The 13142-nt window shown below is 32.5% G+C and overlaps 2 protein-coding genes across 5 annotated transcripts in view; one reads left to right on the top strand and one right to left on the bottom strand.

Annotated features, from left to right (window-relative positions):
* The window catches only part of LOC107223666 (zinc finger protein 2 homolog), a 34036-nt gene extending 20927 nt beyond the window's left edge, over positions 1-13109 (bottom strand). For all 4 annotated transcript variants that reach the window (XM_046732085.1, XM_046732121.1, XM_046732127.1 and 1 more), the window contains exon 1: positions 12942-13109. The gene's annotated coding sequence lies outside the window, so the exon portion shown is untranslated. The remainder of the gene's footprint in view (positions 1-12941) is intronic.
* LOC124293066 lies at positions 392-10768 on the top strand. The gene is made up of 13 exons (XM_046732147.1): positions 392-408; positions 2039-2148; positions 2242-2287; positions 2759-2894; positions 4202-4287; positions 4833-5008; positions 5205-5320; positions 5611-5808; positions 6245-6383; positions 7299-7614; positions 8563-8691; positions 9388-9545; positions 10563-10768. The coding sequence occupies exons 6-13, from the start codon at positions 4933-4935 to the stop codon at positions 10643-10645; spliced, it is 1215 nt and encodes a 404-aa protein (XP_046588103.1). The 5' UTR covers positions 392-408; positions 2039-2148; positions 2242-2287; positions 2759-2894; positions 4202-4287; positions 4833-4932; the 3' UTR covers positions 10646-10768.
* Positions 13110-13142: the final 33 nt, after the last annotated feature.

The raw sequence follows: 13142 nt of genomic DNA, 5'->3' as shown, positions 1-13142 counted from the left end.
AGGTGATTTCTTGTTATACATATACTGGCCATTGCTGTAGTATGTATGCATGCATGTGGATGCATTGTACATACCCGAGGTGTTCTTTGTTGCCAAGCAAATAAATTGACGGCGTGACTTTGCCGGTTAGACGAAGCCGCTGATCATGTTGAATGTACAAGTGAGGGGGACTTGATTCTCGAAATATCTCGCATTCGAAATTTGAAATTTTGTGATCTGTGATTTGCTATTACACAAAATGGAACACTTTAATTGGCTGAAATTGGTGATCAAACTGTGCGGGACTGGCGCGCGAGAGGTTCGACTGCAAGTTCCGAGAATTAGCTCTCCTACTCCTCGACATGTTTGAAAATATTTTGTAGAAATTGTCGAACTGCCGCCAAGAAAGTTGTTGCAGATACATACACGGTATGAATATTTTTACAATTACTTCATTATTGCGAAATTGTTTCAAGGTATTGATGATACGACGTAACTAAAGGGATTTTGAGGTCATGGTAATTCTTTCCAAATAGAATTGTGCTCTTTATTCCCATAATTCGCAATACTATCATTCACTTTACTAAAGCTTGTTCCCACTGAATTACAAATTAACGCAAGCACGTACGAATTTCGATCGAAATTGTCAGAATTGAGCGAATACTTATTCCGGCCCAAGCTATTTGTTTATTTTATTTTTTGAACATTGCATTGTTAATTCCTTTTTCTAAACTCATAATTTGTTAACCACGATGACCTTGAAATTTTAAAAACCCTCATACCCAGTAAAAGAATTCCCATAGCACTGACAAGATTCAGCCTTTCCAGCCATTGATTTTTGATATCAAGTCTTTTTAACAATACAAAGCTACAGAAGAGTAGATGCATACGAATAGCCTTGGGTGAATATTTTTCAGATTCTAAAAAAATGCCTGTCCTTAAAAAAAATTGCAGCTAGTTTTTGTGACCCCCCTGCATTTCTCACACAAAAGTCGTTACACTATCTGACTTAGTATTCCTTCATAAATGTAGAATACTACTTTTCAAGGCTGAACTAATACAAATATCTACTGCATGCTTAACTTGAGAATTTTTCTAATATGTGGGGAATTTTTTTTTTTTTTTCAAGTTTTGGAGTAGCAGAGGAAATGTATATATGTAGAAGTTAGAGTGTGTGTAGAAAAATGCATGAATATATTATTGCATATTGATGTTCGTAACAGATTCGGCATAATTTCATTGGCTGTTTAAATTCCAGTATCAACAATGTTTTACTCGGTGGAACTTCTCACACTGAGAAAAAATGCTAAATTCGTCAAATGTTGGCTTGCTGCTACCTGGAGCCGAAAACTCTTCTGCTACAAATTTCGCGCAAATACAATAAAGGCTATCGATCTCGTTAAAATGTGGTAATTAGCAATATATCTTTTTTACACTATATCTTGGTTTTATGTTACTTTTTTAACACTTTTGTACTATCGCATGATCTTGTTATGACAGTACTTGATAACAATATTACATTAGCTAATCCAATTATTGTACGTATTGTAGCTGCACTCAGGGAAGTTGTAAGACATTTTTTGACTGAATGATTTTGTAGGCTTTAGAGGAAAATGGATGATAATAAGATGGCTGTAATCTCAACAAATAGCTTATTTAGATAATCAATTATTCGTAAATGTTATATAAATTTCAATACGTGATAGTGTTTGTATTTGAAAATAGTTCGCCTTGTGAAAAGTTAATCGAACAGTGATAACAAATCTTCCTGCAAACATATTCAGAGAAATATCTGGATGGCACAACTTAGTATTTTTTACTGGTAATGCTACGGAAAGCTTGTACAAATTGTACAAGAGAGAAAGCTGTATAACATTTTACACAAAAGTTAATTTTCATTGGATTTCACATGATTAACAGTCTCTGATATTTATTTTTTACTACCAAAATTACATCTATGTATAAGGATGGATCATGCTACGAGAAGGGCTTTAAAGAAAAGCCCATGCCATGGATGCAGTTTATAAAATACTAAAGCGATATTTTTATTATCCATTAGCAATGAGTTAATCATCTACACTGCTCATCGACAATTTAGTATCTATTTATCATCCCAGTTACTGTGTGGGGCGACAAGAATTCTTTACTATCAAGCTGATATATTGTTGAGTAAGTTATTCGATATCCAATATTACAATGTGTTTCGAATTATGTATAATGAGATGAAACAATCTGACATTCATATGACTGTTTTATATTCAGATGATTTGTTGGAGTGCCGGGTGAAAACGACATCCAAGACTAAAAGGTAAAACAAACTATGCAAAGTATGTATAGAGTATTTGACTAACAGGGGTGCAAAACTCCATTATTCCAAATTTAAAGTAAACTGGAGCGTAAAGCAAAGTTTGCATTATGGATATTATTGAATGATGCATGCCCCACATTTCAAAAGCTTACCTAGAAATTAGTATAAGTTCTGTTATATTTACCGGTACTGTGTATCTTTCAAACGAGCAAATAATAATAATTTGGTGATTACGTTTTATTCGTAAAAATAGAGTCCATCCTGATAATTCGTTGGTGATGGTGTATATCAGCAGATTTCATTTATGAGTTGTGTACCATTATTAAATACGAGAAATTAATTTATCAACAGAGATTTTAATCGCGCATATTTCTGCAACATTCTTGAAAAATCATCGATCCTTTAATAACCGTTTATTATAATGAATTCGTATCTAATCAATATCGAATGTTAATTGTTGTTTGATATTAGCAGTGGCAAAAAACCAGATGAAGAGTTGCAGATTTCCCAACAGCTGCGCGATGTACCGGAGCTTACAGATTTCGACTTTTCTGCAAATTTAGTTGATAACGAGCGTCACATTACTCTTGCAGAACCTAGTAATTGGGTATGTATATTCTGAGTTGCAATTGCTTCGTAACATATTTAATGCAGATTATTAACAGATATTCCTAATTAAATTATAATTCTTAATAAGTATGATAATTTTTGTTGCAATATCGATTTACTATTGTATTTATTCGGAACTTATTAATGCAGACGTGACTTAACAGTCATTTTGCATCATAAAATTCAGCTCTTGCAGATTTTGTTCATGAATCATAGTTTTAGAACTAAATATATATTCAAACATCCTAAAATATGTGGCTTTCAGATTGTTTACAGAGTGAAACTTCGTTGGTAGATTTTAAATTTATACATTTTTCTTATTTATGCATTAAATTTTTTTTGGTGTCGGCAGTATCTTTCTATAAAATATGGAAAAACATTTGAATTACGTTTTTTCGCATTTAGACGCTCCTTATTTCGGTTCCTAGCACTCGTTTCACTTTCATGCGCCTATCAGAGAATTTTCTGATCCATATAAACAGTAGTACAAGTGTCAAAAATTATGGTATTACATATGTAACCAATGTGTAATCAATATGACCATATAGAGCCATTGAAAAACGTAAATTAAGATTTAATGCGATTATGCAAATTTCTAGATATGTATTTAGAAACTACAAATGATTATTTTTATCAGCATATCTGATTCGCCATATCTACTCAAAAATCGTGAATGCAGTTTCACTGTATAGCAAAGAAAGTTCGTAACTAACAATGAGTATGCCATTAAATTTGTTAAGTCTTCTGGACATATATTGGAAAATAACTAATTTAATGTGAAAAAATTGCAATTTGATGGTTATAAACTAATTCCGACTTTGCCCAAAAAAATCCTATCCATGCGCTCCCTGGAATAATTATTCCAATTGATAGATTTAAATCTCAATATTCTTGGTTATGGGAATTGTTTCAAATATTAACTTGTCTCAGAATAATTTTGAACGCTGTGCCAAAGCTTCATTGCTAATGTGTCGCTACTGTTGAGAGAGATTAATCACCAATGGAAAATATTCGGACGAGTTTCTAATATTGTGTCAGATTCATACTCAACTTAAGATATTGTTTAGTTTAGTGCTTTCACTTGACTCAAAGTGTAATCTGAAAACAGAACGATTTTTCGAAATAACCTTGCGAGTTGTGGCAGAGTTAAAAAAGTTTAATGATTAGATTGCGCTTCTTGATTGATGACTCCATCTTTGTATTTCTTGTACTTATAAGATCAACTCTATTGGTGCGCTATGTTTCATTGGTTTGTTTATGATTTGGAACTCAAATTTTATCACTACTTGCTTTCTTGACGTACAGGTGTCAGATGTTCCCACGTCAACTTTTGGCGCAATAACCGAAAAGGAGCTGGACTATATACTTCAGCACGATGGATTAATACCTTTGTTAGTTCGATGCCTTCCAATCCTTCCTTGGTTCTATTATAAATTATTATTTATCAATACAGTTCTAGCTTTATAACTTTTTTTTTACCTTAACAATAATGCATGTCTCGTTCTGGCTTTTTTCACACATTAATCTGAAAAATACTGAATAAATTTCCTTTCTTAAAGCTTCTAGTGATTCAATTAATCATTTATTCATAATCCCCAATAGGCACATCTATAAATATTTACAAAGAGAATCTGTAACACCTTTAATAATCCCACATCAAAGAGAATATAGATCTAGTAATGATTTAAGAGAAAATTGTAACGCTGTAAAGACAAACAAAACTAATAATACTAATAACCCTACGTTATAAATATTCATCATTTGAGATGACTTGGAGTAGTACTGATACCTTGATGCCTGCATATGTGTAAATACTTAATACTCAACAGTCGGACTAACTGTACAGTAAACCTGAAAGACTTAAAAAGTAGAGTTTAGCATTTGTTTCCACTTTTTCACATACACTAAGCTAATTGAGTATAAATGTGTTTATCAGGGATTTATCAGATTCAGTTAGGAAGTTACCTGATCTACCTGAAACTTCCATACCAGAAATTGAAGATGCAAACCTTTTCAAAAAACCAACCCTTCCGCCTATGCAGCAAATCCAAACTGAACCTACAGGTTTGCTAGAAGGCCAAGGAGTAGATCAATCGCTACTCGAAATACAAGGTATAGTTTACAATTTTATACAGTATGAGTTAGGGTGACTTCTTTCATTTACTTTTAGCATCCAAAACAACTCTTGGTTATCCTATTGATGCGGATTTCATTTTCGTATCAGCCATTGTTGTCTGATAAGTAATATTGATTGTTCAAATTAACAAGATTTTATGAAACAAGAACTCAATTGTGGAGTTGATTACAGAAAATACATCTGAACAATTACCTGAACCACCTCAGGAAGTTGCTTTGACACCAACTAAACGCACCCGATCGTCACCTGGTATTGATGGCCACAAAACACCCACCAAGAAAAGACGCGTGAGTAGTTTATGTGTACTTGTTGAGTGAAACTAATTTCAACATATTTAAGAATAACTAACGATGTTGTTTCGTTCATTCTACAAACTGCTTGGAGCACTATGACAGCAGTGGTGAAAACTCATTCAAACTCAAATTTATGAGTATTTTTATTGTAGTAAAACATTTTCTTGCAGAACCTACTAATGAAATATCCCATATACTTTTTAAACGCTTGCTTTTTGTAACCCTGCTTAGTTGCTGATATGACAAATTCAGTTGAAGTCTCAAAATACTGAATTGTTAAATAGGAATTGGATACTGAACCTGGTAGTGTCTTGACACCAGTACCGCCTCGAATTGAGCAACCAAGTGACAGTTTCACTCTGCAATCATTGATCACTGATGGTCAAGAGGTCAAAAAAACAAACCAGCGTTCTAAGAGGAGTAAAATCATTGATGAAATTACTCAGATACCACCTCCCAGACTGGACATTTTCATTCAATCGGTAAGAGAAAACTTTCGGAGAATCGAACTAGTTCGGCTACGAACTTAAGTGGATACAAAAAAAAGTCATATTTGAGTATATCAAAGTGAAAGAGTGGGTTCTCACACATGCGAAATTTTAGTAATAATTGTTGACCTTATAAAAGAAAAAAAAGGGTTCAATATGAGATTTTTAACTCAGGGATTCCTGGGAGAGCTGCTCTTGAAAGCATGTGTTCGCAAAATTAATTTTATACAACAGAATTTGTTAAAAGAAACAAGCAGTATTTCTTACAGTTTGTGATTAAAAAAATGCACAAACTACTTATGGAGCACTTACTGAGTAGTTTGTACTTGAAGTAAACTGTAGCATCTGTGTGACTTAATGCCATACAAAAATACAATAAATAAGAGAACTTATTTCGAATCATGAAAGCAATACTGTTTGTTATTTTTAGGTCCGTAATGATATAATTCAACTCCCAAAGCAAACTGCCAATAAATTGCTCACGATCCCATCAACGAACTCTAGACACTGGGGCAAAGGATTACTCGATTTGTACGAAAGCATGTTGTTGAACCCTATGAGTCATAGTGGTAAATATTCTTCAAGTTTCAAGTAGGCAGTCATATTCATTTTTAAAAGATTTAGAGAACTTTTACTTTACAGTGCAGTTTTTTCCTATTTTTGACAGTATACCAATAAGTCTCCAAAACCGATAAATAATTATTGCTATGTACTGTATATTACTATTGATATAAACGAATGTGATGAAGAAAATCATGAAAATTGCCAGAAGAATTTATGTACGAGTAAATTATCTCGGTAAGCATATGTGGATAAATTATAGATAAATTATATGGTTTTGGGATCGTTGAATCATAATCTGAAGTCCGATTTTGGATATTCAAGATGGCAGATCCAATACGGTGATCGAAAATTTCAAATTTGATCCAATCTGGATGTGAAACTGTATACAGGGGTCACTGATTATGAATCTAAAACAAAATTTCGAAAATTTGTGATGGTGGATCCAATACAGAAGACAGAAAAATCAATATAATTTCCAAGTGCAAGGTTTTTCTTATATTCGATTCTCGATCAAGTCTAGTTGTGTTCCAATTTTTAAAATCTTGAGAATATATAAAGACAATTTTGTCAAGGCGGATGATTTTGACATGGTTTGGATTTTCGAATTCTGAGCCTCTTTCCTATATTGTGTAATCACTAATTCTGGAAAAACTTTCCATACACGATTGATTTGAACATCCTGAGTCTACTTAATTCTTTGACCAACTATAATCTTTCGGCAGTGAAAATGATTCTACCAGAGAAAACATAACTGCAATCATATATCTCAGTTTTCGTTACTTATTATTTCTTTATTCCTTTAAATTTGTGTTAATTTAGAGAATAAGCTCGGACATTTTGTCTGCAACAGATTCAAGGTTTTAAGCAATAAAAAGATTTGTCCTGAATTGAAAGTGTCATTTACCTAAGTTATTTTGCAGCTGTAGAATTGATAGCGAACCCAGAAGTGGTACTTGGACCAGTCTCTGCAATTCACACAACTACAGATGTCACTGCGGATGGACTCCCGATTCATGGAACATTGTTGGAAAACACGTCAAAAACTAACGGAACTAAAACTTTTGAACAAATTTCAATTGACCAGACCATTCAGATGCCCCCAACTGAAAGCTGGCCAATCAATGTGACAAATGATTTTTCTCAACCGTTGCCGGAAACATCTGTGAAAGAGCCACACGCTACTTCGAAAATGATCAGCGATCATCCTCATTCAGAGATCATTAAGACCGTTTACGGGTGATGATAATTCTATTACTGAAATTAACTCCAGAGCTCCATCTTCTGTCTTTCATCACATTTTAGAGTCTCTTTCACATGCTTATTTGTTAGCTTCCTACTTTTTTCTTAGTGTGGTATATTATTTAACCACTTCCTTGGCCTGTGTTTATACTCTTATTGAGCATCTGTTGAAGTTTGTTATTTTCAATTTCTATGTGCATTTTTTTCACCTCAAGTTGCACATTTTACCATCTTATTATAGGATTATAGTTAGTCGACATTCACTGTACTTTGCACTACCTCAATTTTCTACATTTTCACATTCGCTCATGGATTTGTTTCTTCCAGTGCTTCAGAAATTCTCAATACTTATGAGGTTGACGTCTGTAATGTTAATGCAACGATGGATTTAGGCAAAACCGTTATTCTCAATTTTGGAATTGTCAGGGAATGCAATAAACTGCGTTAAAACAAAATTAACTTGCTTTTTGGAAACTCAATTTCTTTAAAACTGTAATAAAATCGCAAAGTAATGATTTTTTTTACTAATGCTTAGTAGGGTTCACGTTACCAACTTCAACTTTGCAAATATCTGCTGAAAGTCAAAATAGAATTTTTGTTTCATTTTTACCGATCTCCTTTCTTTCGTGATAGTAAAGACCTTAATTGATTCAACATGAACGTGGCGATAATGCCAATTTTGGAGGCCTCAGTTTTTAATAGGAATTTAAGTTCTTAAAACATGTACTTTTGCTTTATATAATACATGCCACACAATCCAGAAGTGTTAATTTTACATCTTTTCATCATTGATTCTGAGCTTATTTGAAAAGTGATCAATTATCTAGACGGCTAGAATCTGCTTCAACGGGTTGATAATAAAAATCTTTTATTATTCACTGCATTTATTTTTTGTTTAGTAGCATTTGACTAGTATAATATAAAATTTGGTGTTTTACCTTGCAGTGATTGGTTGGAAAATGGGGAAGATGGCAATTTTAGAGTTCCGTTGACGGACAAAGGCATTGAAAGAAGTCCTACAGTAGAAGTCCGAGTGGCCAGATACCAATCCAGAAGCAGTAAGACTTCTTCCGGGTACGTTTATTTTTTCATATAAATGAATTCATATGTATGCATATTCCGTATGTTCATTCCATATTTTATAATAACATTTTAAAAGACTAACCGCATGATTTTCATCCAAAGCAATAGCTTGTTTCATTTGTAAACCAATTCTCTGACAAATCGCTCAAAATGAATGATAATATTGAAATGACACCTCTTTTTCTTCAAAATAATCATATAATAGTATTCACAAGTAGTAATTACATTTTTTTCTTTTACACCTACTATCCAAACTAAACATCTATTGGGCGAGTTGTATGAAATCAATTTATGATCAAAATGAGCGTCAATTCATTGAAGTTGGTCGAATATAGTGCAGTAAGCACTTGAGAAATTTTACGATGATGTAATCCTTTTTATTATTTGTGATCAATCTGAATTTAGGATTACATTGATCGGCTAATTTCCTCATTTGTATTTTACTTTAAACAAATGAACCATATTGAATGGAATTGGTTCAAATTCCGACAGTGCAATATTCTTCTGCCTTGCAATAATCTATAACGTCATCTTTATTTCGAAAATTGGATAAGAAAAATACAACATACTCAAGTTGGAAATTCAACTTCTTCAACGTCATTTGATAATTGAAAAATAGTCATTTTTCGGAATATTTCATTACGATAATGTTAATAACTCTCAATTATCAAGCACATTTGTCCACAGATCAACTATCCTGTCCACAGCCAATTTGGTAAAGTCCAATTTACTTGGATACCTTCATGCTTTCTGGTCAACCAATCAGGTCTTAACATTCAAAGATCTTGTCCCGCTTTTGACTAGTACGAAAAAAGATGCTATTCGAATGTTCTCGTCTCTACTTGGTAAGTAAAATTAATAACGGTGCTCATTACTAAGCAATTGATGAATGAAGATCTTCATCTGCAGATCAATAGTTTTTTGCTAACTAGAACTATTTTCCCGTAAATGTCTGGGAGTTGTAAGTTGATTTTGTAGTTTGTTTCAAATTTCAAATTAGATCAAACTAGACACGTTTGTAGCTGTTCGGAAAGCTACACCACCTGCCAAAAAAACAGAATTTCCTGTTAATTAGTCACTTGATATTCTATTTGATGAAATATACTGAAATTGCTAAGTCAGTCAGCAAATTTGGTACTAAAAAATTGCGAAAACAATCACATACAATTCATCTCAAATTATTTATACTATGTTAGTAGAATAATTTTCATGTACAACAGATAGTTGTTTAAATTTAATCATATGGAATTGAGATTATGCGTATGAAATTTTGCTTTCTTATAACATGATAGGTGCACTGTGCAAAAAATATTATGTATTCATAAGAACTTACATAAGTTGGAGGTAGAATCTTTTACACGGAATGTGAAAAAATATATTATAAATGGTCAGTTGAAAAGTGGGTCTATCGATAGAACAATTATTGCATATAAAAATATAAAAACATCAAAGCTATGGTAACAATTATAACAATGGAATTCCATGTTAATGCTATCCGATATTCGAACACATGAAATTATATACTATGACTCTTTCAGAACATTAACTAAGAATAAAGGAGCTGAAAATTTATTAAATAATTTAAGATTTAGTTTTCATTTATTGAAAAAAGGGCCCAATAGTTCTTCTTGCAAGTTTAAATGCTGTTATTCTTCATTATTTACAAAAAATGGAATTAGTTAAATTTTCAACTAGTTGTATAAAAATACATTAATGGAGAGAGAATATTTTAATCGATAATTCAAAGATTCTACCTTTATTGATATGTAAATAATTTTAAAATAAAACAATTATATCTGCTGTAATGATATTTTATTCGGTGAGATAATTTGAAATGGTTCTTCATTGGATTCGAATTTCAGAACTGCATAAATCAAAACAAGTGAAACTGCTTCAAGCTGAACCCTATGGACATATTTACATCCAGGAGTATTCTATGTACTAAACAAATTTTAATGGCATCCTCTACCCTGCATCGTGCTCTGCAAGTTCTTGATCATAATCAATGACTATTTGTGAATGATTCATTCGTCATAAAATGGATATCTATGCAAATTATTGTCCACATTCAAAGGTATATCAATATAATTGATATTTGCTTTTAAATTTTCACTAATTATTTAAATTGACTTATTTATTTTTATTTAATATGAATTTGATAATTTGACAATATCAAATTAACTTGAACTGCAACTAATTCATTAATTGCAAATGGAATATCTGACCTATATAATTTCATTTAATATACTGTCTGTTCTTCAGATCAAGAATTAATTTTAACTGCCAGTAGGACATTCAAATACTTATGAGAAATGAATTAACTTTTTAGTTATTTATCTAAGAACGTATATTCGAACATACTTTTTATTTCTGTTGCATATAAGTAATTTTTGGTACAAACTGTGGCTGTGTTATAATCATAAACATAAGAGTGCTGAACTTGTATTTCTTAGTATTACATAACAACATATATGTAATTTGAAAGCACAGTAAAAATTTTTTAATAAATGTTTGAGTTTTATTTTCTGTTAGCCTCATTGATGCAACTATTCAAATAAAAGTCTAGGTTTATTACTTGACGTGCAAATCTAATGGCAGGAGACACGTCATTGAACAGGTATATTTCAAATCCTCATTCAACATTCATTGAGTGAAAAGCATACAATCCGATCATGACTGAGGTGTATGCCACCACGGTAATGACCTCCACACTTGCACCACCAACTAGCTTGTTGCCAGATAATTATCTGCGTTGATTTTGTGCTTTGTTTCAAAGTTGCGCAATCGAACATCGAACTATTAGACACGTTTATGTATAGCTATTCATAAACCTACACCACGTGTCAAAAATCAGAATTTCCTATAAAGTAGTCACATGATAATCGATTTGATGGAATCTTTTTAAATTGATGAATCAGTTACCTAATTTGATATTTAAAAATTGTGAAAATAAACACATACAAGGCATCTGAAATATTGATACTATGTTAGTAGTTATTGAAATTTAATCACGTGAAATTGAGGTTGCATATATAATTTTGATTTCTTATATAACAGGTGCATTATGCAAAAAATTATGTATTCGTAAGAACTCACAAAAGTTGGAAGTACAATATTTCATATGCAATGTTAAAAAAGTAGATTGTAAATGGTCAGTTTATAAGTGGGTCCATAGATGGAACAATTAAGCACACTGATCATAAAAGGGCCTCTCCTCGCAAAATTCGGTAAAAGTATTGTCCACAGGCAGAAAGCGGGATGAAAATAAAGGTGTCAAATAAAAACATAAGAAATACCATTAAGTAAACCTGTCAAAAGTCAATACTTTTGGCTAATATAATTTTTTAGCCTTTCTTTAAAACTCCTTCACGAGAGGATGGATTTCTCATAAACTATAAGACCTGACACAAGATATAAAAAAAATTTATAATCTACATGTATCCTATTGTTCTGGAAGCACGCAGGGGCTTTTTTTCAATCTAATTTTGTAGAAATGGTGCACGTTTGAAAAGAAATGAGTAGGTTTTTGGCCAATCAATAAGCAATAAATTGAAAAAAAAACAAAATTTACATTAAATAAAAAAACGGCGACGTAATTCCATATAGAATGTATTGTGAAGCGATTGTCAAAATTTCAAATCGATCCATACAACGGTGTTCAAGTAATCTGTCCTTCCACTTTGAAAAGTGGTTTCGAAAAAATTGCGTTTAAAGTTTTACGAGCACTCACGATCAGCGCGCGCTCCGATACACTGTGGCAAAAACGAGAATTGAAGCTTTTAACATTTTTTTTTCACTATAGGACCAACTGGATATTGTTTTCATGACCCCAAAGTATTGTTTAAGCCGAATATAAAAGAAATCGAAATTTCTAAAATCCGAGACTGGTGTTACTGCTTAAGAACGTGATAAACCGATGACAAATATTCTGATCAAAATGAATAATTCGGGGTAATATTTTCTCGTATCTATTTTCTCGGGTTTTGTTTTTACGAGAATTAATCCAGTCATTACACAACAAAGTATAGCGTCCGAACCCTATGAAACTGTCGAGTGTGTCTGATGCAGCGATCTGACTTCTTTAGGCGCAAGGACATATTCCCGAAATATTTGTCATGACACGGTTGACTCTTAATTAATGCATTGAACGATTTGAAAAATTCTGAAACGGCCAAACGACACATTTTGTCCATGTCAAAGCTGGCTGGTGAAGGCGACAACGAACTATATTATACACTTACCAAAGTGGAGAATCTTCCATTTTTTCTGAATCCATTTGTTTAGATTCTGAAGTTTCTTCTAATGATTCCCGTATACGTAATCTTACCGAACTCACAGAGCGGACATGAGCAGACCACTGAGCAGACTGATCGGCAGCCGTCCAAATCCGCGCTTGGTTCCAAATTAATTAAGTCTATGGTCCCAAACCGCGGCCAGAGAGA

Source organism: Neodiprion lecontei, chromosome 1 (genome assembly GCF_021901455.1).
Source record: "Neodiprion lecontei isolate iyNeoLeco1 chromosome 1, iyNeoLeco1.1, whole genome shotgun sequence".
Taxonomy (NCBI): Eukaryota; Metazoa; Arthropoda; class Insecta; order Hymenoptera; family Diprionidae; genus Neodiprion; species Neodiprion lecontei.
Note: the sequence above shows the minus strand (reverse complement) of the source record. Positions and strands in the feature narration are given on the sequence as shown.

Bases quoted from the DNA above. Each gene is read 5' to 3' on its own strand.
- LOC124293066 (XM_046732147.1), top strand. From the start codon at position 4,933: ATGCAGCAAATCCAAACTGAACCTACAGGTTTGCTAGAAGGCCAAGGA. The intron at 5,321-5,610 runs GTGAGTAGTTTA...ATTGTTAAATAG, and splicing joins CACCCACCAAGAAAAGACGC to GAATTGGATACTGAACCTGG. The intron at 7,615-8,562 runs GTGATGATAATT...TTTACCTTGCAG, and splicing joins ATCATTAAGACCGTTTACGG to TGATTGGTTGGAAAATGGGG.